This window comes from Mastigoproctus giganteus, chromosome 4 (genome assembly GCF_048544385.1).
Source record: "Mastigoproctus giganteus isolate SK-2022 chromosome 4, ASM4854438v1, whole genome shotgun sequence".
In the NCBI taxonomy this organism is placed as follows: Eukaryota; Metazoa; Arthropoda; class Arachnida; order Uropygi; family Thelyphonidae; genus Mastigoproctus; species Mastigoproctus giganteus.
The window spans coordinates 96,285,817-96,299,865 of NC_143578.1; the positions used below are offsets into that span (position 1 = coordinate 96,285,817).

The following is a 14,049-nucleotide window of genomic DNA, read 5'->3' on the forward strand; positions in this document are numbered from 1 at the left end:
ATCCACCCCAGGTGCCTTTCTTGTGTTTATCTTCAACAATTTCTCCTCCACTTTGCTCTCAGTTATTACAAGATTCTCTAGCTTACTGCTAGAGTTGAATACACCTCTGGCATTCCCCTTGCTGAATAACTCCTCATGTGTGAATGTCAATGCAAAATATTCATTTAGTTTGTTAGCTACCTAAGCAGGGTCATCAACAGTTGACCCATCGATCTCAAGTGGACCAATCTGATTCATCCCCTTCCTTCTAGAGTTTACATAAGTAAAGAACTCTTTTCTGTTTTTCTTCGCATCCCTTGCCAAGGATCTCTCGTAATCTGCCTTCGCCTGCCTAACCTCCTTTGTAACTTGGTTACAGATCAACTTGTATCTATCATAGGCGTCTGTGTCACGTGTTAATTTGTATGTATCCCATGCATTTTTCTTCTCTGCCATATGCCTCATTAGTTCATCTGACAACCATTTAGGCCTAAACCTTGAACAATATTTCTTAGTTGGTATGTAAAGCCTAGTAGCTTCCACGATAAGTTCTTTGAATGCTTCCCATTTTGAATTTGCTGTTGGCAATATCATCAGTTGATCCCACTGTATAGAATTTAAATACTGTCTCAGTCCATTGTAGTCACCTTTACGAAAGCAATACCCCTTCCCTTTACCCCTAATGGTAGTTACCTCTTTGAGTAACTCCCACTTCAGCACACTGTGATCACTGCCAATAAGCGGTTCATTTATCTGCAGATTCTTAATGCATGAAGAATCACTACTGATAATCAAATCAAGAGTATTACTCCCTCTAGTTGCCTCCCGAACATGCTGATGTAGAAAACAATCATCCAATAAATCCACAAAAGCCTTGCTACTGTGTGAGTGACCAGCCCCCAAATTCCAGTCAATATCTGGGAAATTAAAATCCCCCATTATAAGACTCTCTGATTTACTGGCCCACTCTATTTCTCTGAACAGTTTCTTATTATACTCATCAGAGTCATTAGGCCTATAGCACACTCCTACTCTCAATTTTGATCTCCCAATGCTTATGTCACACCAAACTGACTCGACACTGCACTGTCCAGTGATGTCGACTGGCTTCACTTCCTTGGATTTTATGTGTTTTTTAACTAATAGCATAACCCCTCCTCCCTTCCTATCCTGTCTATCCTTTCTGTAGACATTGTACTCCCCAAATTCCAGTTCTGCATTCCTTATATCTGTGTGACACCACGTCTCTGAAATCCCCACAATATCTGCCTTTGATGTTTTGAGCAATACCTCAAATTCAACAAATTTATTTACTAAACTCCTAGCATTGGTGTACACACAAGTATACATGCACCTGTTCTTTTTCTTAGCTACCCTAACACAACCCATGTGTTTACTTGTACCCCAATGATTCCCAGCAGTCTCTGAAATATCCTGCATCTTATTTTCCAGGCTGCGGCTCATTCCAATAGAAGCAGTGCAAGAATCACTTTCACCTCTGCCAGTGGCTACTGTTAATCTATTAGTCCTTGTATCCCCCAATCTAGCAGTTTTCCGACCCACCTAACATTGCCTCGATAGCATCAGCAAACATTCTTGCACCCTTTCTATTTAAGTGTATCCCATCCCTGTAGAAGCAGTCTCTCCTGTTAACAAGTACAGACCAGGCTGAAAAAAATTCTACCCCTTGAGCCCTGCACAATCTTTCCAGGTCCGAATTGATTGACAGGGCTCTCATCATATACTCCCTCCTATCGTGTCTGGGCAGAATTGCAGACACTTTCAATTTCAACCCTAATTCACGGCTTTTTTTCATCAGTGACCTGTACTTGTCAAGTAATTCCGCCGGTCTCCTACTCTTAATGTCATTAGTGCCAACGTGTACAACTATATCACCTTTTGTGCCCTTAAAAGATGATATCCGCTCTACTACGTCATCAACTTTTGCCCCTGGCAGACATACCCTGGTCCTGTTCCACCTATCCTTTTTACAAAGCATGTTTCCCGTTTCCCTGACAATAGAGTCACCAACAACTACTAGTTCCTTTGGGACCAGCGCATTCTGCCTTGGGGGTTGCCGCTGTGTTGCGCGATGACCAAGTGCAAGCTCTGGCATTGGTGTGGGCAGCTGAGAGCTTGATGGGCCCCTCACTTGTAATCCTTCGAGGGCATCCACCCTGTCCTTCAAGCTCTCATATAGGCCCATAACAACGCTGAGTTGTCGCCTTATCTCCTTACACTCCTTGCATCGCACACACACACAAAGACATCCCCCATGGCAGTATCAAGTCCCATACTTGACTGCTCCGCAAACATCAAGCAAATAGTGCATCTTACAAGGCTGTGATTCAGAGGACAACTGCCCCCCTCAGTTCTACCCTGGGCCACAGCATTCCCATTAGCTTGAGCCCTTTGCTTTGCTGCTCTGGTTTGAGTCATGATTTAGATTTACTTTCAATAAAATTTCAATTTCTGTACAAAATTAAATCCTAAACTTGTATCCAAACACAGTTATAATGCTATATTTATGTTTCAGTAACGAGTGTTATCTACGGAATATATATGTTTCAGTAACGAGTGTTATCTACGTAATATTTACGTTTCAGTAACGAGTGTTATCTACGAAATATTTACGTTTCGGTAACGAGTGTTATCTACGAAATATTTACGTTTCAGTAATGAGTATTATCTACGAAATCCCTTTATATAACTTTCGTATCAAGTTATGTATTAATTATTTGTTTTTACTAATTATTTATGTTACGTAATCTAAGTGGTTATATGTATAGTTAAAAGTACAATTTAATTGCCAGTGAAGTTCGACAAGATTAATAGATTTTACTGATTAATTTTCCCGTAACAATGGCGGATATTACGAACGGTAAACACGTGTATTTGATACCCTTTCCGATACTAAGTAATACCTACAAAATCTCTATCTAAGTTACTTTAAACTTAAGTACCGTAATAGGAATATAAAGCTACTCTAGAAGATAAGTTAATATGTCAATTTGAACTAATAAAGCAGAAAATAAATCAGAAAAAACTTCTCTGTTTGAAGAGCAGCAGAAAGGCACGTCCGCACCAGCAACCTCGTTCCAGGTAGAATGAACTTCCACAACAAAAGATGGAAGTCTGTTCCACCAATCAATTACCTGCTGGCTAAAGGCAAATTTCTGCATATCTATTCTACAATTGTTTTTTCTCAATTTGAAACTGTGCCCCCTCAGGTTCTTAATATGAACAAGAGGAAGAATCCCATCAGCATTGAGCCTTCTCAATCCATTCAAGGCTTTATACACCTCAATCAGATCACCTTGCAGGTGCCTACTCTCCAGGCACTGCAATTTGCAGAACTTAAGCCTTTCTTGGTAAGAGCATACCTTTGTTCCCCTCACCAATCTTGTTGCCCTTCTTTGTACTCATTCTAGCGACTCTACATCTTTCCTAAAATGAGGCTTCCAGACCTGTAAACAGTACTCTAGGTGTGGCCTGACCACTGCCTTGTATAACGGGATAATCACCTCCCTGTCTCTACTAGCAAAATTTCTATATATCATTGACAAGACTCCATGACCTGCCCTGGCAGCCATCTGCACTCTCAGTGAACTTCATATTTGACTGCACAATTACCCCCCAGGTCTTTCACACTTTCCACTTCCCTGAGTGTAGTACCACACAGTTGGTACGTTTCTCTTCGATTATTGCTACCCATATGCAGTACTTTGCATTTGTCAATGTTAAACTTCAGTTGCCGTTTCTCAGCCCATTTGCCAAACTTATCTTGATCCAGTTGGAGTAGCATACTGTTTTTACTGTCACTAATAACCCTGCCAACACCTTTGTATCATCTGAAAACTTGGACATTAAACCTGATATACCTTCATCAATATCATTGATAAATATACAAAACAACAATGGGCCCAACACCGAACCCTAGGGAACTCCACTAATAACATTTGTCCACAAAGAGCAGTGTCCATTGATTACCACTCTCTGTCATCTCCCATTCAACCATCCCTTTATCCATTGTAGCAACTTAACCTTAATGCCATACCTCTCCAATCTGTAAAGCAGTATCAAAAGCTTTCCTGAAATCCAAGTATATGATAGCAAAATTATTTTTGGCGTTCAGTTCCTTTGTGACCAGATCATAGTATCCAATCAAATTGGTCAGACAAGACCTCCCTTTAACAAACCCCTGCTGTGTCTCAACTATTACTGCAGCCTTGTCTAGATGATCTGCAATGCTTCTTTAACCAGTGATTCCATTATTTTCCCCAGAAACAAGTTAAAGTAACAAGTCTATAGTTACTTGTGTCACTTTTCAACCCCCTTTGTGAATTGATGATACATGGGGACCTCCCCTGAGTCCAAGGAAGCTCTCATAATTATGGCAAAGAGTTTGCTTACTTCCTTTGCGGTCTCCTTTAATAAAACTGGATAGAACCCATCCACTCCAGGTGCCTTATTTATGTTTAACTTCAGCAATTTCTCCTCCACTTTTTTCTCAGTTATTACAAAATCACTTAGCTCCCTGTTAGAGTTTGATAAACTTTTGGCACTCCCCTCATTGAATAACTTCTCATGTGTGAATGTAGATGCAAAATACTCATTCAGTTTATCAGCTACCTAAGCATGATCATCAATAGTCAACCCATCTATGTTAAGTGGTTGAATCCGATTCATCCCTTTGCTTCTAGAGTTTACATAAGTAAAGAACTCTTGGTTGTTTTTTTTGCATCCTTTGCCAAACATTTCTCGTAATCTGTCTTCGCCTGCCTATCATTCTTTGTGACTTTATTACAAACTAGTTTATATCTGCCATAAGCTTCTGTGTCACCTGATACTTTATATTCATCCCATACATTTTTATTCTCTGTCACGAGCCTCATTAATTCATCTGACATCCATTGAGGCCTAAACCTTGAACAGTAATTCTTAGCTGGAAATGAAAAGCCTAGTAGCCTCCAAAATTAAGTCTGTGAAAGCTTCCCATTTAGAATTCAACATTGGTAACATCATCAGTTGATCCCACTGTACAGAATTTAAAAACTGTCTGAGATCCTTGTAGTCACCTTTACGAAACAAAAGCTCTTCCCTTTAGTCTTGATGGTAGTTACATCTTTAAGTAATTACCACATCAGTACATTGTGATCACTGTCACTCAGTTGTTCCTTTACCTGCAAATTCTTAATGCATGAATAATCCCTGCTGATAATCAGATCAAGAGTATTACTCCCTCGGATTGCCTTTCGAACATGTTGCTGTAGAAAACAGAAAACATTCAATAAATCCAAAAAAGTCCTGCTAGTGTGCAAGTGACCAACCCACAAGTTCCAGTCAATATCTGGAAAGTTAAAATCCCTCATTGTAAGACATTCTGATTTACTGGCCCACTCTATTTCTCTGCACAATTGCTCATTATACTCATCAGATTCATTAGGCCCATAACATACACCTAGTCTGATTTTTCCTTTCCCAGTGCTTATGTCAGACCAAACAGACTCAACATTGCATTGTCCACCAACATCAATTGGATGCACTTCCTTAGATTTTATGTGTTTCTTAACTAACAGCATAACCTCTCCTCCCTTCCTGTCCTGTCTATCCCTTCTGTACACATTTTACTCCCCAAATTCCAATTCTGCACTGCTTATATTGTTATTATTATTATTATTAATAGTCATATGGTGCAAGGAAGCCAGAGGCTAATGCTGCACCAGGAAAAAAAAAAAAAGTTTCCAAGTTACCCTGAGAGAGAGAGAGAGAGAGAGAGAGAGAGAGAGAGAGAGAGAGAGAGAGTCAAAAGTAGAAGGGAATCGCCAAGAAAGAGAAGAATGATTATATCAAGCTCGGGACCCTGGGTGTGCTAAGCCCATACTCACCAGATGTGAGTCCCCAGGGTTATCTGTGTGACACCATGTCTCTGATATCCCAACAATATCTGTCTTTGATGTTTTGACTAGAACTTCAAGCTCATCAAATTTATTAACTATATTCCTAGCATTGGTGTACATGCAAGTATTCATGCACCTGTTCCTACTCTTAGTTACCCTAACACCACCCATGTATTTACTTGTTCCACTGTGACTCTCAGCAGTCCTGAAAATCACCATTACCTTGCTTTCCAAGCTGCTGCTCAACTAATAGAAGCAGTGCAAGGATCTCTTTTGCCTCTGACTGCGGCCACTGTTAAACTTTTAGTCTGTGTATGTAATAAGTAGTATCATATTGTAATATTAATTTTCATGGTTTTGATGTTCGTAAAATTATAAAGAAATCATAAATAAATTACATATTTATGTTATTAAAATGAGTCAACATTTTTTTATATTATACCTAATTAAAATTTATTTTAATAAAAATTATTTCTTGCCTAAGGGCCCAAAAAACTTAGCTAAGCTACTGCTTCCACTATTAATATAAGCAAAGAAGTCTTTGCTGATTTTCTTTGCCAGACACTTCTGATAATCTAACCTAACCTCCTTTGTGACTTGATTGCAGACTAGTTATATATTTAATATAGGCTTCTGGATCACATAAAACTCTATTTGCATCTTGGCCACAAGTCTCATCCTTCATCTCACATTCATTTATGTCTAAATTTTTAACTCTCTCTCTCTCTCTCTCTCTCTCTCTCTCTCTCTCTCTCTCTCTCTCTCTCTCTCTCTTAGTTGGCATAAAACCCTAGTAACTACTACAGCTATTTCTCTGATTGTTTCCCATTTAGAATTTGCTGTTGGCAACATCATCAAATTGCTCCACTGCATAGAATTTAAAAACTGTCTCAAACCACTGTCTCACCTTATGAAAGCAAAAACCTTTGACAGTAGTTTATGCCTTAAGTAAATCGCACATCAGTACACATTGATCGTTGCCACCCAGTGGGTCTTTTACCTACAAATTCTTAATGCATGAAGAACCACTTCTGATAATCAGATCAAGAGTAATGCTCCCTCTTAATGACTCTCTAACATAGTGCTGTAGAAAACAGTCATCAAATAAATCCACAAAAATCATGCTTATATCTGAGTACCACCCAGAAGTTCCAGTCAATATCTGGAAAGTTCGTATCCCCCACTATAAACATTCTGATTTAACTGATCCACTCTGTATGACTGAACAGTTTTTCATTATATTCATCACAGTCATTAGGCCTATAACACAGTCCTACTCTCATTTTAGTTTTACCAGTGCTTATGTCACACTAAACTGACTCAACACTGCACTGACCACCTATGTTGACTGGATACAATGCCTTAAATTTACTATGCTTCTTAACTAAGGGCATAACCCCCTCCTCCTCCTCCTGTTCTATCTTTTCTGTACACAAAAAAACTATGCAAAACTTATGTCTGAGTGACATCCTGTCTCTAATATCACTACATCTGCATTTTATGACCTGATGACCTTGCATCTACATTCGCCCATGAGGAGTTATTCAGGGAGGGGAATGCCAAAGGTGAGTTAAACTCTGGCAGTGAGCTGGATGATTTTGTAATAACTGAGAGGAAGTGGAGGAGAAATTGTTGAAGATAAACATAAAAAAGGCACCTGGGGTGGACGGAATCTATCCAGTTATATTAAAGGAAGCAGCAAAGGAAGTAAGCAAACCCTCAGCCATAATTTCCCCTAACAAAGGTTTGGACTCAGGGGAAGTACCCATGGACTGGAGATGTGCAAATGTGACCCCAATTCACAAAGGAGGATCAAAGTGCAACACAAGTAATTATAGTCCTGTTAGTTTAACTTCTGTTCCAGGAAAATTAATGGAGGCACTGGTTAAAGAAGCATTGCAGGATCATCTAGACAAGACTTCCGTTATAGCTCGGACACAGCATGGTTTTGTTAAGGGAAAGTCTTGCCTGACCAATCTGATTGGATACTATGATGTGGTCACAAAGGAACTGGATGCAGGGAATAACTTTGATATCATATATTTGGATCTTAGAAAGGCTTTTGATACTGTTGCACATGGAAGACTGCTGCACAAATTGGAGCAGTGTGGCATTGGAGGAAATTGCTGCTATGGATAAGGGAATGGTTGAGTGGGAGAAGACAGAGAGTGGTAATCAATGGACACTGCTCATCGTGGATTAATGTTATTAGTGGAGTCCCTCAGGGTTCAGTATTGGGTCCACTGTTGTTTTCTGTATTTATAAATGATATTGATGATGGTATATCAAGCTTAATGTCCAAGTTTGCAGATGATACGAAGGTTGGCAGGGTTGTTAAGGACACTAATGACAGTACGCTGCTGCAACAGGATCTAGGATTGGTTTGGTTTGGTTTGGTTTGGAGTTTATTGGCGCATCAGCGACTGAGGCTATAATGCGCCAAATACCGGTCATCAGGATCTAGGAAAGTTGAGCAGATGGGCTGAGAGATGGCAAATGAAGTTTAACATTGACAAATGTAAAGTACTATATATGGGAAGCAGCAACCCCAGAGTGACGTATCAACTCTGTGGTACTACACTGACAGTGGTAGAGAACGAAAAGGACCTGGGGGTAATTGTGCAGGCAGATATAAAGTTTTCTGAGCAGTGCAGACAGTCTGCAAGAGTAGCTCAGTGTCTTGTCAATGATATACAGGAATGTTTCTAGCAGGGATAAGGAGGTGATTATCCCCTTATATAAGGCAATGGTCAGGCCACACCTTGAGTACTGTATACAGGTCTGGAGGCCTCATTTCAAGAAGGATGTAGAGCTGTTGGAACGATTACAGAGAAAGGCAACAAGATTAGTGAATGGAACAAAGGGTTAAATTTTGCAAATTACAGTGTCTGGAAACTATGCACCTGTGAGGTAATCTGATGGAGGTGTATAAAGCCTTGAATGGTCTGAGCATGCTCAATGCTGATAGAATTCTTCCTCTTGCTCAGAATAATCATTTGAAAGGGCATAAATTCAAATTGAGGAAAGACAGATGTAGGACAGATGTGCGGAAGTTTGCCTTTAGCCAGCCGGTGGTAGGTTGGTGGTGAAACTTATTATAATCAGTGTTTTAAACAACAAAAAATTAAAAACAAGGGTCCAAAAATTAACACAAAACTGCAAAGATTAACACAAAAATTACCACAGAACTGCAAAGAACCCCCACCTGTAATATTTGCCTATTCAGAGCACTGCCTATTTATAACCACTCTTTGTCTTTTACCAATCCCTTTACCAACTACAGCATTCCCCCACCCCTCCAATGTCAAGCATCTCCAAACTCAAATCATGCATGAGACATTCACTGGAACCAGAAAGTTACCATAAGCATCAAAATTTTTAAATCAGTTAGATACCTGCTATTTATAGGCTGCCGTAGGTGGCCTACCTGCCGGTCAGGTGCGCGGGTGCATAAGTACATGTGCCTTGAGTGACCGGGGTTCAAGCCCGTGACTGCTGAATACAGTGCTGTTTCTTGTATTCTGTCTATCTTGTGAACTCCTCTGACCGTTTGGTCATCCCGGAGTATATTCAGAAAATTTATTATATTTATAAGGACATATTAGGGAAAGAACAAGAATCAAGAATAAGCTAGACTAGAATCGCAGTGTTGAAAGTACAGAACACTTAGTAAGGTATGCTCGCTGAATGCTAAGGTTGTTGATGACAAGTGAGGTTTGAGGTGCTGAAGGAAGGACAGAGGTTTCAATTTCAGGAAAGGGAACAATGATAGTCTAACATTCTACTTGGCCTTTCTTCCTCTACATAAACTGGCCAAGGAACAAAGGGGTTTGGGCTGTTATGAACCAAGCATATAATGAATTTCCCTGTGCAGTGCAGATAGGCAGCAAGGAGAACCATTAGTGTCCTGTCGATGATTTATCAAAAAATTGCCGATAGATAGGGAGATTATATATTTCCACTGTATAAAGAAATTGTGAAATCATACTTGGAATACTGCAATCAATTATGGAAGCCACACTTAAAAAACATGTGGTTGTTGAAAATATTCAAAGACAGGCACGGCACCAGATGAGATTCACTAAAATGTGTTCATATGAGGTAAAGCTTCAAATATGCAGGGTACAGAGCTTGGGGTACTTTAGTGGCTCTAATTGAGATTTCTAAGCTCCTGAATGGGGGATAGTAAAATAAATGAAGGGAAAATTTTACAGTATTAAATGTTGCTAGAAGCAGGAGACATAAATTCATATCAAAAGGAAAGAATTATAGGCTGGACAAGCCTATAATTCTTTAGGCTTGTCCTAAAGAATTATAGGCTTGTCCAAAAATTTCCTATAATTATAGGAAATTTTCCTTCAATGACAGAGTTGTTAATAACTGAAACAAGCTTCCTTCATGGCTAGTTGAGGCCAACATTTCAGAGAAATTCATGTCGCTGTTTACTCTTAATCTATAGGAAGAGGTAAACATAGGATAGCGGTTTTAATTTATTATTTTTTTTTTTGGCAAGTGTAGAAAAGCCTCATCAGTGTCTAATCAGGGAGAAGAAAACATTAGTGGAGTTCTGTAATTAGTAAAAGATGTTGAAACTAATTAAATTTCAAATAATAACATTCAGTTTATATGCAAATACAATGAAAAAAAAAAAAAAATCAGTATGGGCCTTCTGCCAGAACTGATGAATTTTTCTTAAAAATACAGTGCTGTATGGAAGACATTTTGAAACATGAATTTCATACAACCACTGTTTCTATTTTAATGAATTAAATGAAATTACCTTGAACTCATTTGTAAATCTGGAGCTGGAATAGCATCTACAGTACATGAAATCCAAATATGTTGTCCTATATTAACTTCTTCATCAGGTGCAGCAACTATCTGTGGAATATCTGTAATGAAAATATACACCAGAATATAACATATGTTCCGCAATCAGATCTTGGTATTATTAGCGCCAAATGATGCAAGAAAGCAAGCTTACACAGCATCAGCAGGCACCTCCGTAGCCAAGTGGGAAGGAGCGGCAGTGCGTAGCACACGCTTATTGATTAGACCGGGGTTCGAGCCCGTCACCACCAAATACGGAGGATGCGGAAAGGTCAAGGGAATGACCACCGCATATTCCCGGAGCAATATGGCCTTAGTTGCTAATGCTCCTAAAAACCAAATAAAAACAACAACAACAACAACAACACAGCATCAGCCACAAAAAAAAAGAACTAAAACCCCCTTCTCATATCCATCCCCTCTGATAAGGGGATGGACATGGGAGTAGGGCATAGTTCTTTCTTGAATTTATTCAAAGTACCCATTTGTAAGAACACCAGATGGAAGTTTGTTACAATTAACTACCCTGGCTAAAGGCAAATTTTGCACAACTATCCTTCCTTAATTTAAGTGTGTGTGTGTGAGAGAGAGAGAGAGAGACAGATTCTGACCAGCTTCATAACCAGGAAGATATCAGGCCACTTGGAGAGCCAGAACATAATGGCCGAACAGCAGAAAGGATGCAAGGAGCAATTAACCACAGATGTCACGGTTATGGAGCAAGCCTACAAGAAGCAGCGCAACATGTACACAGCCTACATCGATTACCGCAAGTCCTTCAACTTCATGCCTCATAGCTGGCTAATACAGGTGCTGAACATCTACAAAGTCAATCCAATAGTGACAAACATCCTATGAGAAATAATGGCAAAATGAATTACCACCATTAAGGTCAAAAACATCGCAACCAGGCTAATCCACATCAGGAGAGAAATCTTTCAGGGAGATGCCCTGAGCCCATTGTGGTTCTGTCTAGCACTTAACCCACTATCCACCATGATCAATGGTAGCAAGTATGGATTTAACCTCAAAGAAGGAAGAAAGAACCTGTACACCCTCACCCACCTGATGTACATGGATGACATCAAGCTCTACACGGCAACTGAGAACCAATTTCAGCAACTACTCCGGATCACTGAAGAATACAGCAAGGACATCAGGATGGAATTTGGTCTAGAAAAATGCAAGACCGACACACTGCACCAGGGAAAATTAGTTGGCCAAAACTACCAGCTGCTGACTGGTAAAGAGATCGAAGCTATGATAGAAGGAGAGACCTACAAATACCTAGGGATGATGCAGGCTGAGCAGTTACAACACAAGGAAATCAAGAAGTGCCTGACCAAAAAATATCATTATAGACTCAGAAACCTGCTGAAAGCAAAATTGAACGGAAGGAACACAGTTAAAGCCATAAACACCTATGCAGTCCCAATGCTAACATACTCCTTCGGGGTCATATATTGGACTAACACCGAGCTGGAGAATATCATGAGAAAGACAAGGACAATAATGACCAAGAGCCGCCAACACCACCCAAAATCTGCAGTGGAGAGACTGACAATTGCCCGGAAAGAAGGAGGAGGAAGGGGTCTGATAGACCTCACTGAGCAACAGAAGACAGTGATAGTTAACCTGAAGGGTTATTTCCAGAAACACACACACAGCAGCACTCCAGCAAGCCATAAGGAAGATAGACAAGTGGTATACCCCACTCAACTTAAGGGAGTAGACTCGCCACTACCAGGAGGCACAAATAAAGCTAGAAAGATGGGCAGAGAAGACACTCCAAGGTAGACACTACAATGATCTCCATCAAGATCACATAGATAAAATTGCTTCCCATGCATGGCTCATGAGCGGGATGCTCTTCCCCGAGACTGAAGGATTCATGCTCGCCATCCAAGACAAGGCAATCAACACCATGAACTATAGAAAATACATCACCAAAGAGCCCAGAGTATTTGATGACACATGTCGACGATGCTACCTGGCCTCAGAAACAATCCAACACATCTCCGCAGGATGCAAGGTGATAACTCAGACTGAGTACACTCATAGACATGACCAGGTAGCCAGGATAATACATCAGAAGCTAGCAAGGAAATACCAGTTCGGTACAGGGAATATAGTACAGTACAGTTTGAAGAAACTGTACCATACTACAAGTACGAACCCCAGGCAGTACTAGAGACCCCAACTCACAAGCTGTACTGGGACAGCGCCATAATAACAGATAGGACAATCCCGCACAACAGACCGGACATAACCCTTGTGGACAAGAAGGAAAAGGCTACCTATCTGATTGACATAGTGGTACCAACACTGGCAACCTGCAGAAAACCCATGGGAAAAAATCAGGAAGTACACGAACCTAAGACAGGAGATCAAAGAGATGTGGCATATGCAACAAGTAACGACTATCCTGATCATTGTGTCAACCACAGGTATGGTGCCAAAGACTCTACATAATAGTCTAGCAGCAATAGGTCTCCCAGTGAACACCTACAAGGAACTCCAGAAAGTCGCAATCCTGAACACCTCTAGGATAGTCAGAGAGTTTCTCGACCAACGGTAACACCAGACCAAACAACAACCACCCTGTGTACTTGGTAGCAATACCCATCATGAGGTGGAACCCCCAATCAGGGAGAAATAATATATAATAATAATAATAATAATAATGCAAGATGCTGAACATGGGTAGCCAGTGGCAAACTGGGTCTAAAAATATTGGTTGCCAGGAGACAAGGGGGGCCCACCCACAACTATAAGGCTATCATTTAATTTTTATAAGAAATAAATAAAATTTTCAAAAAATACATAACTGAAAAAAAGGTACAATTAAAATTTTTGCGAAATAAATGTATATTTTTTAGTAATTAGTGTACATATATTGTACATATTACTGGTAATATACAGTAGATACTAAATGTAAATACAGATTGTTATAATTGAATTTTTAAATTATTATTATTTTTTTAATTTTAAATAAATGGTGGATATTTTTAAATAGTTTGCTTGTGCTGAACATTTTACATATTAACAGGTAGTTCAAAAGCATATTTCATGCACTATATTAAGAGCAATCGTTTGAATTCACTAGATGATTGTGCAAATCATCTAGTGATCAATAATTGCTTCTGCATTCAATTCATCTAACAATTCCTTTTCAATGGATAGCAACATGTATGATTCCAAGTTCTCCCTCAGACATTGAATTTCTTAGCCTTGTCTTTATGATCTTTAGCTTTGAAAATGTCCTCTCACATTGGACTCGAGTAACTGATAGTGTGCAGATTACTTTATAAAGTTCATAAAGGTTATCACATGCCTTGTT

General features: G+C 39.7%; 1 protein-coding gene across 4 annotated transcripts in view; it reads right to left on the reverse strand.

The window, feature by feature from the left end:
* The window catches only part of LOC150086925 (receptor-type tyrosine-protein phosphatase S-like), a 1,004,071-nt gene that overhangs the window by 792,443 nt on the left and 197,579 nt on the right, over positions 1-14,049 (reverse strand). For all 4 annotated transcript variants that reach the window (XM_090372826.1, XM_090372825.1, XM_090372828.1 and 1 more), the window contains one exon: positions 10,660-10,771. In XM_090372826.1, coding sequence (XP_090228952.1) covers positions 10,660-10,771 — 112 coding nt within the window. The remainder of the gene's footprint in view (positions 1-10,659; positions 10,772-14,049) is intronic.